Source organism: Drosophila biarmipes, unplaced genomic scaffold, assembly GCF_025231255.1.
Source record: "Drosophila biarmipes strain raj3 unplaced genomic scaffold, RU_DBia_V1.1 ptg000005l, whole genome shotgun sequence".
Taxonomy (NCBI): Eukaryota; Metazoa; Arthropoda; class Insecta; order Diptera; family Drosophilidae; genus Drosophila; species Drosophila biarmipes.
Window position 1 is genome coordinate 4,802,232 of NW_026114527.1, and position 19,141 is coordinate 4,821,372.

General features: G+C 36.2%; 1 protein-coding gene across 8 annotated transcripts in view; it reads right to left on the bottom strand.

The window, feature by feature from the left end:
* The window catches only part of LOC108036172 (transcription-associated protein 1), a 223,684-nt gene that overhangs the window by 185,176 nt on the left and 19,367 nt on the right, over positions 1 to 19,141 (bottom strand). For 6 of the 8 annotated variants that reach the window (XR_006368239.2, XR_007764960.1, XM_050889734.1 and 3 more), the window contains 2 exons: positions 17,058 to 17,255; positions 5,602 to 5,768 (listed from right to left, as the gene is read on the bottom strand). Coding sequence is in view for 4 of the 8 variants with exons in the window: in XM_050889734.1 (XP_050745691.1) it covers positions 5,602 to 5,768; positions 17,058 to 17,255 (365 nt within the window). In the remaining 4 variants the exon portion in view is untranslated. Of the gene's footprint in view, positions 1 to 5,601; positions 5,769 to 17,057; positions 17,256 to 18,082; positions 18,200 to 19,141 lie in introns of those variants that run through there. The other 2 variants (XR_007764961.1, XM_050889735.1) reach the window with 2 other exon arrangements.

The window sequence follows — 19,141 nt, forward strand, 5'->3', positions numbered from 1 at the left end:
TGAGTTTTTTTTTGTTTTTATACTTCCACTTTTTGTTGGACAACCGAATTGGAATTATATATATTAGTTGAAGGGTTAAAGGGTCGCGTAATTGTTAATTGAGAACTGAATTATAAAATTGAATTTATTTTTCACTCGAGGATACTTTTTGTATCCTACCGACTGCGCCAGTAAAATTGTTTATTAATTTAACAAGTCGAACTAATGTCCCGTCAGTTCACTAAGGACAACGCTAAGAAGAATAAGTTAACACAGCTTAAGACTTTCTTTCTTGTGCTTGTTTGGGAGCGATTGGGATATGGATTGTACATAAGTTTGGGAGCGAAGTCGTCCGTTTGGGATATTGATTGTATACAATAATTTGAGAGTAAGAGTGCCACTCAGGGTGCGACACTTATTGATTGCAAGAATTGTTTATGTTATTGAAAAGCGGCGTCGCCTGCTCCGAATGTGGATTGTTTACATTGATTCAGCGTGGGATCGACTACGCTGCATATTCTTACTTTTTGGTACATAACTGAATATGTGAATATGTCACTATATACTTTATGGGGTCGGAAACGTTTTCTTCACTGCGTTCCCTCTGCAAGGGTATAAAAAAGGAAAATGACATTGTGATCGCCACTTGTGTGCTAGTGAAAAATACGGGGTTTGGGTAGAAGGTAAAACCATACGAAAAAAACATGTTTTTGTGATTTTTCCTGACGACAAAGGTAAAATGCCACAGTTATGCCATCCAAAGAATGTCTAAACCAATTTTTAATAAGGAATATTTAAAAATATGGTTATGGTAGCAATTGTTCGGACTTGTCCCGAAAAATGTTGATTTGCTGATTTTTTAAATTAAAATTTGTGAATTTTTTTTTAAGACTTTGAAGTAAAAAACAATATTTTTTGGGACAAAATCGTTGTGAAATCAAATTTATGAACAAAAAAAACTCGACAGCGTTACCTTGTAAAATATGTACAGAAATAGTATTTAAAATTTCAAAAGCATTGGTGTACTAGTTTTTGAAGTTATGATGGACAACGACTTTGAAAACGCCAGTTCTGGGAAACAGGCTTTAAAGTTTTTAACACAAAAAAATCCAGTGTAAAACGAAAATCCGACAGATATAAAAACACCCCTAACTTCGACAATTTTGCTTCAATCGATTTAAAATTTTGACACAATATTCTTCAATTTAAAAAATGAAAACAATATTTTTAATACCTTACCCCCTCCTTATGGTTGTGTTAGCACTCTCTGAAAGCAAAAGGGCGATAATTCGATCGCCTATCGATGACGATAGTAAACATTTTACATACAAAAATATATATATATTGCGTAGAAGTAACTTCTAAGCCACTTCTGAGCGATACAAAGGCAAGAGCTCACATTTCGATCGCAAAGAAGTAACTTCTGAGACACTTCTGGACGACAGCACACATTTTACAAAAACAAAAAGGGTCTCGATCGCGAAGAAATATCTTGTGATACACTTTTGGACGATAGACAGATGATACAAAAACAAAGTTATTGGGAAAAAGGGAGATTTATTGAGATGAGATTTATTTCTCAACATAATCTTCTTTTTGCTCGATACACTTGACCCAGCGACGCTCCAACTTTTTGACCCGTCTGAAAAATACGTTTTCTTAATGTCTGCAAAATTTTGCATTTTGCAGACCTTGAGAAAATTTTGCATTTTTCAGACCTCGAAAAAACGTACTTTTCAGATGGGTAAAAGAAGTTGGAGCATCGCTTGGTCAAGTGTATTGAACTAAAAGGAGTAAAATGAATGAATACTTTTTATACAATATTTAAAATAAAAACAAAACCAAAACGATGAAGAATAAGAAAACATTTGTAAGCTTTTACCTTAAAAAAATTAATTATATATTAAATAACTAAAAAACAAATAAATTTAATATTAACTCAAATTTGTTATTATATAATTTCGTACGAGATATAAATTATTTGTTTTATGAAATGGACTTTTAATTTTCAAAGAAAACATAATACTGAGAATAAAGAAAAGGGAGACATATCCCAATTTAAGAGAAATATTGCGAAACTTGAAAACAACTCAAAAATTTTAACAGCAACGCAGATAGATTGGCAGTGAGAAGGAAAGGAAAGAAAGCCAAAAAAAAAAACACTAATAAAAAGGCTAAAAAAAAAAGATGCAGCAAAAATTACATCAAATGGGTCTTCTGAGACTAATGGAAAAAATTACAAAAAAAAAAACGCAGCAAGAAATTCATTTAATTAATGTTCGGAGACTAAAGAAAAGAGTTTTGATAGATTAAAAAAGAATACAAAAAGTCGTTAACTACATCTAAAATTACTACATGGAAAATAAGAAAGAAGAATTAAAAAGATTACAAATAGTCGCAGAAGAACTTCATTTTATAAATGTATCGAGACTGGAAAAAAACGTCGTGATAGATTAAAAAAGAATGTAACAAGAAAGGCGTCAACTAGATCAGTCGAAAATAAGGAATATCAACTAAAAAGAACTTCATTTAATAAATGTTGTGAAGCTGTAGAAAAACTGTATTGAGACTGGAAAAAAAGGTCGTGATAGATTAAAAAAGAATGCAACAAGAAAGGCGTCAAGTAGATCAGTGGAAAATAAGGAATATCGACTAAAGAGAACTTCATTTAATAAATGTTGTAAAGCTGTAGAAAAACGGTTTGACAGATTAAAAAAAATGCAAAAAGAAAGCCAGCCTTTAGGTTAACTGAGATTGAAGAAGAGACTCTTAATAGACTAAAAAAGCAGAAAGACTTGTATTTAGCAGATCTTTTAAAAATCTCATGAAAAGGCTTTAGGTCGTGGTATTCATGATTTAATAACTTAACGAATAAATAAAAAAATGTGTCTTAAATTTTTCACCAAGGCTTTTATAATCGTTACTCGTAGAGTAAAAGGGTATACTACATTCGTCTGAAAGTAAGTAAGAGGCAGAAGGAAGCGTTTCCGAATACAAAAAATATGTATATTCCTGATCAGGATCAGTAGCCGAGTCGACAAAGCCATGTCCCTCTGTCCGCATGAACGCTGAGATCTTGAAAACTATAAAGGCTAGAACAGCCAAACTTGGCAAGCAGATTCCTGGGCTTCCTGCGCAGCGCAAGTCTGTTTCAGCGGCCCACTCTAACGCCGACAGTCCGCGAAAGTCTGTAGCGGCTACAGTTTTTATGATAGAAACAAAATTTTACCTGAAATTTGTCTCATCCATATCTATCGACAGACCTAAAAAAAAGTGCCACGCCCACAAGCCCCCGAAACTGTGGTGCCCTCAGTTTTCATGCTAGCAATATTTATACCCTTGCAGGGTATAATGAATTCAGTCAGAAGTTTGCAACGCAGTGAAGGAGACGTTTCCGACCCCATAAAGTATATATCGATCTAGCCATGTCCGTCTGTCCGTCCGTTTCTACGCAAACTAGTCTCTCAGTTTTAAAGCTATCGGGCTAAAACTTTCCCAAAAGTCTTCTAGCTCCGTGTTTAATAGTCTTTATGGTGTATTTGGGATCGAATGCTGTGTTTTTTGGGCGTCTTAGATGGGGTCTACCATCAGATCCAAACAAATCAATTTTTGTTTCATCGGACCAAAGGACATTTTTCCAGTTCTGGCGTGTCTGGTGGTTTTTGGCAAAGCAGAGTCGCCTTTCTGTATGCCTCTTGCTCATAAAAGGAACTCTCCTTGCTGAATGCGCTTTTAAACCGTGCTCAATCAGTCTGTTGCGAATGGTGCTCGTTACGGATGCGTTCATGTAGTTTTTAAGATCTTTCTTTAAATTGAACAAAAAATTGCTATAATAACACTCCTTGTAATAAAAATACTGAAAACAATACCTTTTATTTGAATTTAAACGAAGAATAACCACAGATTTCGACCAAATACAACCGCGTTTCTATTATTTCTTCCAACCCAAAACACGAGGTCTTCTGACAAATTTCCATGAATAAGAAAAATTGCAAACGAAAAGTGCTCAAAAAGGAGATTGTGATTAAGTACCGTTATCAATGTTACCAACCCAATGGATTTCATAAATATTCCTAAAGGTAGAACTTAAAAAAAAACGTTTCTATTATTTTTTCCATCACTGTATATTAATAGTCGTCAGATTTTGACAAAATTTAATTCAAAATTCAGAACCAATTAAAAAATGTTATTTTTTTTTAAACCGTGCTCAATCAGTCTGTTGCGAATGGTGCTCGTTACGGATGCGTTCATGTAGTTTTTAAGATCTTTCGAAGATAGAAATGTCTCCTTTTTCGACTTCCTTATAAGGCTCTTGTCAAATTTTGTAGAAGTGGCTCGTTTTCTTCCACGTTTCTCATGTTCAGCTTGATAGTGGATAGTAGAAAACAATTTTTTTTTTTTGAGCATTCTAATAGTTTTGCAATTTGTCCCATGGATTGGCCTTCTGCCTTTCATTTGAGGATTAGATTCCTCTCTACTATGGTGCAATGTGTTCCACGACCCATTTTAAAGCTTTTAACAATATTAAATGATAAATTGAACAAAAAATTGCTATAATAACACTCCTTGTAATAAAAATACTGAAAACATTACCTTTTATTTGAATTTAAACGAAGAATAACCACAGATTTCGACCAAATACAACCGCGTTTCTATTATTTCTTCCAACCCAAAACACGAGGTCTTCTGACAAATTTCCATGAATAAGAAAAATTGCAAACGAAAAGTGCTCAAAAAGGAGATTGTGATTAAGTACCGTTATCAATGTTACCAACCCAATGGGTTTCATAAATATTCCTAAAGGTAGAACTTAAAAAAAAAACGTTTCTATTATTTTTTCCATCACTGTATATTAATAGTCGTCAGATTTTGACAAAATTTAATTCAAAATTCAGAACCAATTAAAAAATGTTATTTCCAAGCTTAGAAGGTTATATTATTAAAAAACACCGAAGATATAATTTTTTTTAATTTTTTCTTCTATAGTTCCTATGGGAGGTATAAGATATAGTTGTCCGATCCGGCTGGTCTGACTTATATACAACCTGCAATAGAAAGAATACTTTTGGGAAAGTTTCAGCCCGATAGCTTTAAAACTGAGAGACTAGTTTGCGTAGAAACGGACGGACAGGCGGACATGGCTATATCGATATATACTTTATGGGGTCGGAAACTTCTTCACTGCGTTGCAAACTTCTGACTGAAATCATTATACCCTCTGCAAGGGTATACAATTTATATCTTCGGTGTTTTTTAACATATAACCTCCTACGCTTTGAAATAACATTTTTTAATTAGTTCTGAATTTTGAATTAAATTTTATCAAAATCGGACTACTATATCATATAGCTGTCATAGGAACGATTGCGAAACAATTTATTTACTAAAGTTGATTATTTTCTATAACTGCAAGGGTATACAAACTTCGGCTTGCCAAAGTTAACTTCCTTTCTTGTTTAGTTTTCTAAAAAATGTTTACTCCCATAGGAACACCAGCATAATAGAAACTTTGGTTTCATTCGTTGTACATTTTCTTAATCATAAAAGCGAGTACAAAACGTTGTTAAGTTTTTTGGTTTTGTAATTAAATATTAAAAAAAAATATATATGTATTAAAATTACCTTTGCATTGCTGTTGGTTGCAAATTGATAGTAGTCAATATTAAAGGAATGAATTCGGAAACTTCTTGATGTACTGCGTTTTTATATATTTGATACATTAGTACAACAATTATTGGAAGCTCTTGTAAAACCTTTAAGGACAATATTCCGCGAGGAAGAAGATTATACTGAAAATAAAAAAAATATTTATTTATTTAACATAGATTAAGAAGAAACGCTATAGTCGAGTGCTTCGACTATCAACTACCTATCAAAGGCCTCTTTGGTTACAAGGTACCCGCGTTCATCCGGTCGGACAGACAAAAAGAAATGTCTGGTATCGCTCTAGCTGTATATTCAAAATAACAAATTTAAAAAAAAAAACAAAAAAATAAAATTATCCTGTAAACTATCTTTTAAATTTGGTCCAGATCGCATAATAAATATAGAAATTATTTTATTTTATTTTTTTTGTAATATTTTATGTATTAATTTTCAACTTTATCGATGTCATAAATTTCATTATTATTATAAAAAAAAAACAAGGAAGAACGCTATAGTCGAGTGCCTTGACTATCAGATACCCGTTACTCAGCTTAAGCTTATGTATTAATTTTTGAACTTCATGTGGGCTGCAGACAGATTTAAGCTTTTTAACCGTTTGTGGGGCAACCTTTTCAGAAGACGTAATGTAACGTAACTCTACAATATGTATATAGACACTCAATGAAATAATTTTAATTTTGTTTTTTAACTCTTTGGAAAGTTCAACTTTCTTTTCAAAAGCGACAAGGAGATACCATTTGCAAAATATACAAATTGTTAGAAAAATACGTACGAAACACGAAACATATTAATATCAAAACCTGAAGAATTATTATTCTTTTTGAATTTAATTATTTAATGATCTTTTGTGAGAGATATGCCAATTTGAAACCCAACCCAACAAAGTTAAAATTTAAGACATAGCAACATCTGACTTTAACAACTGTTATTGTAACACTAAACTGTTATTGTAACATTATGTTAACATTTTAGGTATGTAACGTAGCATTTTGATCATTTCTTAACATGGTCCTTGAAAAAACCGGAAATAAGTTTTGGCCAGGGAAACATGGTACACTGTACTAATGCCAACATGTACGAGGTGTGTTCAAAAAGTAAGGTGACTTTTCAAATTTCGCGGGTAACATATTTTCGATTATCAAATTTTTTTGGTTTGTTATGTTGGTACACTCTTCCCTAACATCTGTACCAAGTTTCAATTGAATCCCCTTTTTTGTTTAGTTGTGAGAGGCGTAAAGGTAACAAGTTGTTTTGCGTGCTCAGCGATTTTTTGCTATCGAAAAATATGGATCAAAGGATTTGCATCAAGTTTTGTGTAAAAAATAAAATTAAGTGCTCCGAAACAATTGAAGTGTTGACGACAGTGGCATACGGTGAAACTGTTCTGAGTAAAAAAAATGTGGTACAAACTCTTCCAAGATGGACGGGAAGATGGCAATGACGAACCTCGCTCTGGACGACCAAGCACGTCAACAACTGATAAAAACGTTCAAGAAGTGAAGAAAATGGTTTTGGAAAATCGTCGAATCACTATCAGAGAAGTTGCTGAAGATGTCGGTATATCGCTTGGCTCGGGCCATGAAATTTTTTCAAACGTTTTGGGCATGAGTCGCGTGTCAGCGAAGTTTGTTCCGAAATTGCTGAATTTTGACCGAAAGAACCGTCGCATGAGCATCGCTCAAGAGCTGTTGGATGACGCCAACGACGACCCAGATTTACTCAAAAGGGTCATAGATGGTGACGAATCATGGGTATATGGTTATGATATCGAAACCAAAGCCCAATCGTCACAATGGAAGACCCCTAGGTGAGCCAAGACCGAAAAAAGCACGCCAAGTTCGATCAAATGTCAAAGTTTTGATCACTGTATTCTTCGATTACCATAGCGTGGTGCATTTCTTACCATATGATCGCACGGTCAATAAACAGTAATATCTGGAAGTTATGCGCCGTTTGCGAGAAGCAATACGAAAGAAACGTCCAGAATTGTGGAAAAACAATTCATGGCTTTCGCATCACGATAATGCCCCTGTTCACTCATCTTTGCTTGTTAGAGATTGTTTGGCCAAAACACAACACCACAATAATGCCTCAACCACCATATTCACCGGATTTGGCCCCGGTTCGAACTAGCTGAGCTATATAAGTAACGGGTATAAAACGGAAGCCCATATACATAATACAACTACTTATACAAAACAGTTTAGAAAATTATTATGCGAAATATAAATATATATATGTATATTTTTAAATATTATTATACAGTGCTAATCAACTATGTATTGAAATGACGTGGACAAATAAACAAAGATTAAAAAAAAAAAAACGAATGAAGTTAAATTGTGCAAGCCGAAATTTGTGTACCCATGTTAAATATTTAAGGATTGTTGTTTTCACTGAAGCTAGTGATATGAAAAAGAACAAATTGTTGTATTTATTTAAATATATCATTATCCCTTTAACCTTTTCATTGACAGATTTATGTGTGAATCGTTCGATTTTTATTCAATTTAATTCTAAATTCTTAAAAACTCAAAAAATTATATTCCCAACAATATGTCAAAAACAGCGAAGTTATAATTTGATTTATATTATTTTCCAACCAATTTTCCGCTCGGTCCTATGGCAGCTATATGATATAGTCGTCCGATATTGATAAAATTAAATTCGATATTCAGAATAATTATAAAACATATAATTTTTAATTTTAACCTGAATCCAATTTCGCAATAGCCCACTCTAGACGAAGATATGCAAATCGTTGTGTTTGTTTAACATTTTCAGTTTTATTAAAACGGAGCAGGAGACCAATGTACACTAATTGATCTAGATATTGAGCTGAACATTTTTGTACTGCTATATAGACCCAATAATTTAAATAAAATAATACAAAAAAACAGAAAATGTTAGAAAATATTTTTTAAATACTTAAATTCGATTGCAAACTTTGAGGGTAAGAAAATCATAAAATATATTTTATTTAAAAAATCAATTTAAAAATTCACAATTGAGCAATAGAGATGTTTTTTGATTTTAAAAGGATGTTTGCCTGTTAAAGTTTTTTTTATTGCAAAGTATCTTTTTTTTAAGTCGGTGAACACCAAAATTCTTTCGAAATCTAATGTACCGATCATTCTGAAATTTCAAACAGTATTTTTTCCGGAGGTACTTCGAGGTTTTTTTTACTGATTATTATACCCGTTTCTCGTTGAGTAAAAGGGTGTACTATGTTTGTCGAAAAGTATGTAACAGGCAGAAGGAACCGTTTCCGACCCCATAAAGTATATAAATTCAGGGTCAGGATCACTAGTCGAGTCGATCTAACCATGTCCGTTTCTCCGTATGAACCCTGAGATCTCGGAAACTATAAAAGCTATAAGCGGGGTGACACACCCACAATCCTCGAAAATTTGTAGCGCCTACAGTTTCTTCTATACACAAATTGTAACTGACATGCAATTGTCTCACCATTACCTATCGACTGACCAAAAATGTGCCACGCCCACTCTAACACCCACAAACATACCAAAACTGTGGTGGCCACAGTTTTTATGTTAGAAGGAAGTTAACTTCGGCAAGCCGAAGTTTGTATACCCTTGTAGTTACAAGAAATAATCAACTTTAGTAACCCCATATGAAATTTTAAAGGGTTGTTGCTGACATCAGTGATATTAAAAAAAAAATATTCCACTCCTTTTTGTAGACTATTTTTTTTCATCTATATGTTAAAGTAGTCCTATTTTTATTAAATTTAATTCAAAATTCAGAACTAATTAAAAAATGTTATATCCAAGCTTAGAAGGTTACATGTCAAAAAGTAATAAAGCTATAATTTGTTTCATATTATTTTCGCACCCATTTTCCGATCGTTCTTATGACATCTATATGATATAGTCGTCCGATTTTGATAAAATTTAATTCGAAATTGAGAACTAATTAAAAAATGTTATACCTAAGCTTAGAAGGTTATTTGTTAAAAAAACAGCTTGGATATAACATTTTTAAATTAGTTCTGAATTTCGAATATAATTTTATCAAAATCGGACGACTATATCATATAGCTGTCATAGGAACGATCGTAAAATTAGTCGGAAAATATGAAATAAAAATTATCTTTGGTGTTTTATATATATAATATATATATATATAATATAACTTTAAAAGCTTGAAAATAACATTTTTTAATCAGTTTTGAATTTTGAATTAAATTTTATCAAAATCGGAGGATTATGTCATATTTAATTAAATATTAAATTTTTAAAATTAAATTATTGATTATATTTTACAACTGCAAGGGTATACAAACTTCGGCTAACTCCTTTTCTTGTTTATTCTGATTTTGTTTGTTCAGCCTTTTTTTTTTGATTATTCGAAAACGGCTCGAACGGTTTTAAATTCAATTTAAAGGTGTATAGCATCTGAGATTCCTTAAAATTTTACGACACATTCTTGTAAACATATCCGTGTTAAAGTTATTTATCATTATTATTACCAGTTCAGAGCGTCTAAAACTGCCTGAGCATTGACTTTTTTTTTTTGCGTATACAAATTATTTGGTGAGGTAAAAATAGGTTATAGGTAAATAGGCAAAAGTAAAGAAGCAAATGTAATACTATTTAAATTCAACATAAAGACGAACTATTTCCCAACATACCGGCCCCCCTGAACGACGGTTCAGTTCAAAGGAAGCACAGCAATTTTCGTAATAGGGCGCTTGTAGATTCCCTTGGCGGTTTTAACGGTGACCACCCGAACCCTCTGATCCTGGCCAGGATGAACTTCGGTGACTCGTCCTAGCATCCACTTGCTTGGCGGTTGATTGGGCTCCTTCAACACAACCAGTGTGTCCACGGCAACATTTGGAGCATCTTGATGCCATTTCGTGCGAGGTTGAAGCGTGCTGAGATACTCGAGATTCCAACGTTTCCAGAAACCTTGAACCTTGGCCTGTAGTTGTCTCCAGCGCTGCAGTCTGTTGATATTTACATCCAGGAAAGATGGTTCTGGTACCGAAGTGAGAGGCTGACCTGTTAGAAAATGAGAAGGAGTTAGCGGGTTAAGACTGTGATCGCTAGGTGCGCATAAAGGGCGAGAGTTCAGAAGCCCTTCAATCTGAATTAACAGGGTCGAATACTCCTCGAATGTCAAGGCACTGCTGCCAATGACTCGTTTTAAGTGCAGCTTTATGGATCTCACACCAGTCTCCCAAATGCCTCCGAAATGGGGAGCAGATGGCGGAATGAAATGCCAATTAATCTCGTGGCTGGCCATGAAGCTTGAAATTTCTTCATCTTGACTTTGAGCTATTGCCATTCGTTGCATTTCAGCTAAATCTCTTTTGGCTCCATGGAAAGTCGTTCCATTGTCCGAGTATAAATCTGATATAGGTCCACGTCGAGACCAAAAGCGTTTGAAAGCGGCTATAAAGGCGGATGTCGTCAAATCGCTGACCAATTCTATGTGAATCGCTTTTGTAGATAGGCAGACAAAGATCGCAAACCAAGCTTTGCCAAATCTTGGTGTCCGGCCTGTCGATGTTTTGATTGACACAGGTCCAGCATAATCCAATCCAGTGTGCAGAAAACAACGGGCGGGTTGAACTCGAAACTCCGGTAAATCAGCCATAAGCTGAGAACTCGTGTGTCTTCGCTGCAGAAAGCAAGTTCTGCAATTGAATACAGTTTTGCGGACGAGGTTCCGAGCTCCTAGAATCCAATACCTTTGGCGTAGACTATGAAACGTGTATTCGACTCCAGCGTGTAACAATGCAGCATGTTGATAGCGAACTAGCAGACCAGCTATTAGAGATTCCTTAGGAAGGAGAATGGGATGCTTTGCGTCATAAGTAGCTATAGAATTATCGATGCGACCACCAACACGCATTACTCTCTGCTCGTCTAAAAAGGGTGTGTAGCGGATCAACTTCGATTTCTTCGACAATGGCTGTCCGGTAGTTAACTGCTGGTACTCCACGTTGAAGAACTCCTTTTGAGCGTGCGTAAAGATCTTTGCTCGTGCATATTGTAGCCCCCACGCCGATAGGAATGGTGAAAGTCGATTCCTCTCACGAAGACGATGAACGAAGCGAAGGCAGTAGCTGACTATCCTTAATAAACGGGACCATGAGGAGGATTTGTTGATCATACAAGATAGCGAATTTCCGTCGTCGGAAATGTGTAGATTAACTTTCGTTTCAGCCTTCATCTCTAGGCAGGCCTCTCCTTCTGTCGACAGAACAAACTTAGCTTTAACAGGTGGCCAAGCTGAACGTGACTGAGATAGCCAAGGTGGTCCATTCCACCATATTTGATGATCCACGAGGTCCTTTGGCAGTACTCCTCGCGATGCGCAGTCTGCGGGATTATCACCACTTCGAATATGTTGCCAGCAGCTGCGTGGGCAAACCTCTAGAATTTCAGCAGTGCGGTTGCAAACATAGGTGTTCCAAGTCCTAGGCGGAGAAGATAGCCAATGCAGGACTATTTCAGAGTCTGACCAACAATTAATTCTGGAAATAGGAACAGTTAATGATTGCTTGACCAGATAAATCAGTTTAGAGAGTAAATGAGCTGCGTTTAACTCTAGTCGCGGAATGGAGATAGGCTTAATAGGGGCTACGCGAATTTTAGCCATAATCAGTTTGACAGCATATCCATTGTTGACTTCGACGCGGCTATAGATGACGGCAACATACGCTTGAGATGATGCATCAGCAAATCCGTGCAGTTCCATTTCTTGATGTGGTGCAGATATGTAGCGAGGAACTCGACAAGTTTCCAATAAATGCATTTCCGATGCAAACTGTTGCCATCGTGTACATATTTGCTGCGGTAGTACTTCATTCCAATCGACAGAACTTAGCCAACTATCTTGAAATAGGATCTTCAGAAAAACAACAGTTGGCGAAAGCAAACCCAGCGGGTCGTAGATCTTGGCTAGTTCTGAAAGCAATATGCGTTTAGTAAGAGCAGTCGTAAATGCGGGGGTTTCTAATTTGAAGAAAATATAGTCCGGTTTTGGTTCCCAACACAATCCCAGGACTTTAACAAATCGAATTGAGCGGTCTTCCTCTAAATCCTCTGGTGGATACTCACAAATCTCCTTTGGCAACGACTTTAAAAGGGCGTAACAGTTTGAGCTCCACTTTCGCAATTTGAATTGAGCTTCGCTAAGAAGCAGAATCAATTCATCTTTGAGTGCAATGAGATCCTTGATGTTGTCGCATCCAGTAGGAATATCATCAACGTACGCGTCTCTGTTGAGCACGACAGCAGCGGTGGGATACAATTCGGCATAGTCATTCGAGAGCTGTTTAAGAACTCGAACTGCAATAAACGGCGATGAAGCTAATCCATATGTTACTGTCAACAGTCGATAATGATCCATCGTAGCGTTTTCATCCTTCCTCCAAACTATGCGTTGGTACTGTGTATGTTCGTCCGACACCAAAATGCCTCTAAACATCTTCTCGATGTCTGCACAAAATACATAACGATGCTGACGAAATCGAAGGCATACTCCAATTAAGTCCCGTTGAATAGGCGGTCCTATATGCAGTCGCGAATTAAGAGAATGACCCGTGGAATCCTTTCCAGAGCCGTCAAATACCACTCGGCAACGTGTGGTAGTACTATCTGGCTTAAAAACTGCATGGTGTGCCAAATAGTTGTAAAGTGCGGGATCCTCACCGCCTGCAGCAGCCGGAATCAATTCCATATGTCCTCGATTTAAATAATCATCCATGAAATCCACATATTGTTGTTTGAGTGCGGGGAATCTTCTAAATTTCCTTTCCAAAGCGGCGAAGCGGTTTAAAGCCTGTGGCAAAGTGGAGCCAATTGGCGTGCGGGGCTCCTTGAATGGGTATTGAACAATATAAACACCATCTTCTCTACGAGCATGTGTTTTCAGAAAATGTTGTTCGGCGGGATCACTGGCGTCTATCGTTGTTTTACTCGGATGCACTTGTTCCATGTCCATAAATGAGCGAACTAAGGAATCCAAATCTTCATAAGCGTGATGAACTTGTGCGTGCGTAGATGCTTTGTTACCATCAGTGTAGCTGCCTGTAATAACCCAACCAAAATTAGTATGCAGTGCGATGGGGTATTCGATACCAAACTCTCGGCGATGTCCAGTATATAAGTTCCACAGCTGATCAGCGCCTAAGATAACGTCGATTTTGCCTGGAGATCCAAACGTCGGGTCAGCTAGCGGTAGGCTGCGAATCTTGGTCCAAATAGTTGCATTTGATTTGACCTGCTGAGCTGGAATCGTAGAAGTTAGAGAACTCATAATTAGACAAGAGACTTCCAATGATGCAGTCGTGGTTCTTGAGAGTAAGGTGAAGCTAGCGCGACCTCGGCTAACACCAGCCGGGTTAGCACCTAAACCAACTACCGAAATGCGGGCATGCGTGCGAGGAATTCCGATCCTTTGGATAAACGACTCAGATACCATGGTTATTGTTGATCCAGTATCGAGCAATAACCTACACGAGGTCTCGTTTCCCCATGTGTCAATAACATTGGCGACAACAGTTGGCAGTAGGGCTGGATTGTTGGCCCTCTCCAAAATATGATGGCTAACAGCGGCATTATTCGTATCAGCGGCAGTCGAGTGCGCAGGTGCCACAGGAACCGATCTTGCTTCAATCGGGTGTACTAACGTGTGATGCTTAGCGTTGCACTGACGGCAAGTGTTCGATGAATTACAATCCCTGACTTGATGCGATCGACTCAAGCAGTTGAAGCATAATTTTGTATCCTTGGCGAAGGTGCGGCGGCTGACTACATCCAGTGCCTTGAATTCATTGCATGAATATATAGAATGCTGTCCTTGGCAATATATACATTCGCGAGACGACTGAGTTGATCCACTGGCATGAAAAGCGGCTTGGCGGCGTCTACTCTGGGCTGGTCTTGAGGGTTGCATTGCGGGTAAATCCTGACAAGACTCCAAAGTATCACAATGAGCGAAAAGAAAGGCGAACAGCTCCTCTATGGTGACGTCTTCAGTGGCCGATAAACTGCAGTTGGCCCAAGCTTGTTTAATTTCTGAACCTAACTTTGACAGCAAAATATGAATGAGCCATACATCGCGGCTGTCACAGTTCAGCGCATGTAAGCCTCGAATGCATTCGTCGGCCGAGTCAATTACCTTGCGTAATTCTGCAATATTCGAATTGTTAGCGGTTGGCAACGATAAAAAATTCTGAACAAACGATCGAGCGATGAGCGACCTTTTATTATAACGATTTTCTAATTTTTCCCATGCGTCTTGGTAATTATCATTACAGACGGAAATATGTTTAATTAGGGACAGTGCTTCTCCCTCCAGATATGATTTGAGATAATGAAACTTTTGGCACTTGGAGAGCTTTTCGTTACTATTTACTGAGCTTAAGAACAGATCACTAAACTGGCTCCAATCCTCATATTTACCAGAAAATGTGGGAATCCGAATTTTCTCAAACCTTAAATCAGCAGTTCCCGATGAAGTATGAATTTTCTCCAAAAGGTTGTTTTGTCCCTCAAATAGGCGTTCCACTGTACTTGAAAGTAGAATGTTCGACTGGTCCTGTCCATGATCCTGACCTCCCATGTCCTTGATGGCGTTACTAAAAATAGCATGCGCGGCGTAGAACTTGTCTTCGTATTCGGGTATGTCCAATCCAGGGTCTTCATATCCCTCCTCCAAGTGAAATTCCACTAACTCATCTGAGAGCTCCATAAAGTGGTTGAAAGTGGCGACCAAACGCTCCAGCTTGAATTGCAATGTTTCCACATTCTAACATCTTTGTGAAAACTCCACAGCACTGTTGAGGGTGCGCGTTATTTGCCCCTTGCAGGCACCACGTTGTTGAATCGTTCTATGCATTATCGCGTTCATGACGAAAAAACGGTAAATTTGTCTCTAATGTTCACAAAAGTAAATGCACAAATAAACGCGGGTATCCGGCTCGAAGGACCAAAATTTGTTATGTTTATGAATAGTGGACTGTATTATGGTTTTTATTATAGTTTTATGCATTTATTTTCACTATTTAGCGGGTTTACAATACTTTAAGCGGGGTTGCTATCAGCGAGCGGTTGCGGTTAATATCAACAAGCGAATGCAGCCGGCTTGCAAAACGTGCAGAAAAAGAACAGAAAAACGATCGCGTGATGTTCTAATACTAACGCATTGCACTGCAATTTCGGCTATGCGTGTGAGCTTAAAGCTCCCAAATGGTTACAATACAATGATGTGCGCAAAAATAGGTACTATAGGTAATAGGTAAAAATAGGTTATAGGTAAATAGGCAAAAGTAAAGAAGCAAATGTAATACTATTTAAATTCAACATAAAGACGAACTATTTCCCAACAAGCCTAATAGAAGAAACTTTGATTCTACCACTTTGGAAAAGCTAGCTTGTTTGTCGAGAAAACAGCTATAAATAGCTCCATTTTGTATACCCGTAACTTGTGAAGTACTGAAGCTACAGGTTTGTGCGATACGTCGATAGAAAGGTATTTCGAAAACCTATATACTTATACTTGTGAGCTACTGAATGTGTATAGCCCTTGAGATTTATCAACTTTTGGCATGGGACACACTCTTGTAAAAATATCCGTTTCAAAGTTATGATTCAAGAAAAATGGCCACATTTACGAGTTCAGATCATTTAGAACTTCCTAAGCATTAACTTTTTTTTGTGAGTATCCAAACTCTTTTTTAAAGGTTCTGGAAATTTAAGATGATGTTGAACAGTTTAGAATGAGAAACATAATTTCTACCACTTTTGGAAAAACTAGCTAGTTTGGCAAGAATCTTGTGAAGTACTGAAGCTACAGGCTTGTTAGAAAGGTATTTCGAAATACTTTACCTTTACCTTTAAAACACAATATGTCTAAATTTCACCGTTTAAAAACTATGCTAACGTTTTTTTACTTAGATTTTTTTGTAGAATTTTTTCTGATTTCTTAAAAACGCCTCTAACGATTTCTAATAACCTTTAATGTGTGATGTCTCAACTTTTGACATACGACTCACTCTTGTAAAAAAAAAACCATGTCAAAGTTATTAATCAACGAAAATTGCCACATTTATCAGTTTAGAGAATCTTACACTGCCTGAGCATTGACTTCTTTTTAGCTATATTTGGATACGCACAAAAAAGGACAATGCAAGGTTAAATGCTCTGAACAGGTATCCTCCACAGTGATATTCTCATGAAGTCGTAGGCCACACAATTTAATGTTTTGGCTGCACAGATAAACCTGTATGTGATGTAAACATAGTTTGTCTGGGACTTAAACTCAGAATGATTCAATCATAATATAAATGGCCCGTTATAAATTTTGTCTGCGCACCTGCGACTACTATTTTGTCTTTAAGTGTCGGCATGTAATTTTCCAATGATACTTACGAGTTGCTGTTGAGAATTGGAGTCCAGTTGCTTTTCGACATGTATGGTTCTTGCGGAATATGCCTCTGATAAAAGCAATTCGAAATTTAAATCTTTTAAATCGTTTGTCCAAATATCACTACATGTTTCAAAAATAGAAGCAATATGGTTTGGAAGATTTTTATATATTTCTTTAACAAATCCCAAAAATAGTTGAACCTAGAAGAAAAAAAATATATTTTTATTTTGTTCTTATACATTTAATTAAATTTAAAAAGGAGACAGTAGCATCTTTGTATGTATTTTAAAAGCTTTTAAAGAAAGGCTTTAATTAAATTGCTCATAACCTTTAAATGAATAACCCGAATTTTAAAAATGATCAATGAATGAATAACTGTGTAGTTTCTAGTAGAGTTCGAACACTAAATGATAAAAAAAAAACTGTGAAGCATATGTAGTTATATAGTTAGTTATAAAGTTAAATCTTTTAAGATTATCATTGTTGGACGGTAGCAGCTTTGGGCCTGAAATTTTAATTTCAGTATTGGGGATCATTCCCAAAGGCTGAGTTGTCATATTATGAGTTGAAAAATATTGATTATGTTTGGTTATACCTTTTTTTAGACCATTTTTTTTTTACAAATATATGTTGTTAGAGTAGTCCGATTTTTATTTAAATGAATTCTAAATTCTTAAAAATATAAAAAATTATATTCACAATATTATAAGATAATATGTCAAAAAGCCACAAAGCTATAATTTTTTTTTCATATTATTTTCCTATCAATTTTCAGGTCGTTCCTACGATAGCTATATAGTCGTCCGATTTTGATAATATTTAATTCAAAATTCCGAACTAATTAAAAATATTCTTTCCAAGGTTAGAAGGTTATATGTTAAGCAAGAAAGGAAGATTACTTCGGCAAGCCGAAGTTTGTACACCCTTGCAGTCGTTTCTATGGCAGCTATATGATATAGTCGTCCGATTTTGATAAAATTTAATTCGAAATTCAAAACCAAATAAAAAATGTTATTTCCAAGCTTACAAGGTTATGTTAAAAAACACCGAAGATATAATTTTTTTAAAATTTTTTCAGCGATAGTTCCTATGGGAGCTATAAGATATAGTTGTCCGATCCGGCTGGTTCCGACTTATATACTACCTGCAATAGAAAGAAGACTTTTAATAATGTTTTAGCCCGATAGCTTCAAAACGTCTCCTTCACTGACTTCTGACTGAAATTATTATACCGTCTGCAAGGGTATAAAAAATTAAATGCGCTGACAAGGGTAGCTAATGTTATGGTCGATCATGTCCCTTAAAGTGGGCATGGCACCTTGTGAAACAAATTTTCGTTGCGCGAGATGTTCAAGAATCTACATTGCAAATCCCAACTTTCTAGCTCTTATAACATGCTGCCAGACAGACATGGCCATGGGGTCGGAATAGCTTCCTTCTAATTGTTACATACTTTCTAACGAATTTAGTATATCCTTTACCCTTTTTAACGGGTTTAAATATAATGAAAAGATCAACAATTGGCCGCGTTAAAGCTATGCAGTCCTTTAATTTGTAAAATTGCACAATGATTGTTTGTATATGTTTCGATAATGACAGTGGTTTCTGGCTGAAGGTTGGCCGGGAAGAAAACCATATGAGTGCTTACTAGTGGTTTCTTTCCGAGTTGGCTTTCGAGGTGGCTTCTATAGTTGAAGCTTTGTTTTACGAGGAATCGAACTTAGATTGGCTTGATTTGAGAAACAAATTCGTTTTAGTTGCAATTTATTTACCAAATCTTCAATACACAAATTAACCTGAAACCACGAGTATAGCATAATTCTAACGCACAGCTTGACTCCTGACTGTCTTTGAACATCGACAAGAGCCATTGCAAGTTAGAATAATTGCAAGGAAGGTACAACGTTAAATAAAATGTTCATATGACTTGCAGAAGTGGCATTTAAATTTCGGTCCTTCGGCAGGTTGATGAATCGTTAATGCTCTTTTTTTTGGCTGTTCCAGTTTATGAGCTCTTCCGCCTGTCGTGGGCTTCCCAGTCGCTAAGTGTTGATAACGTTTATTAAGCGCATCTGATCAATCTACC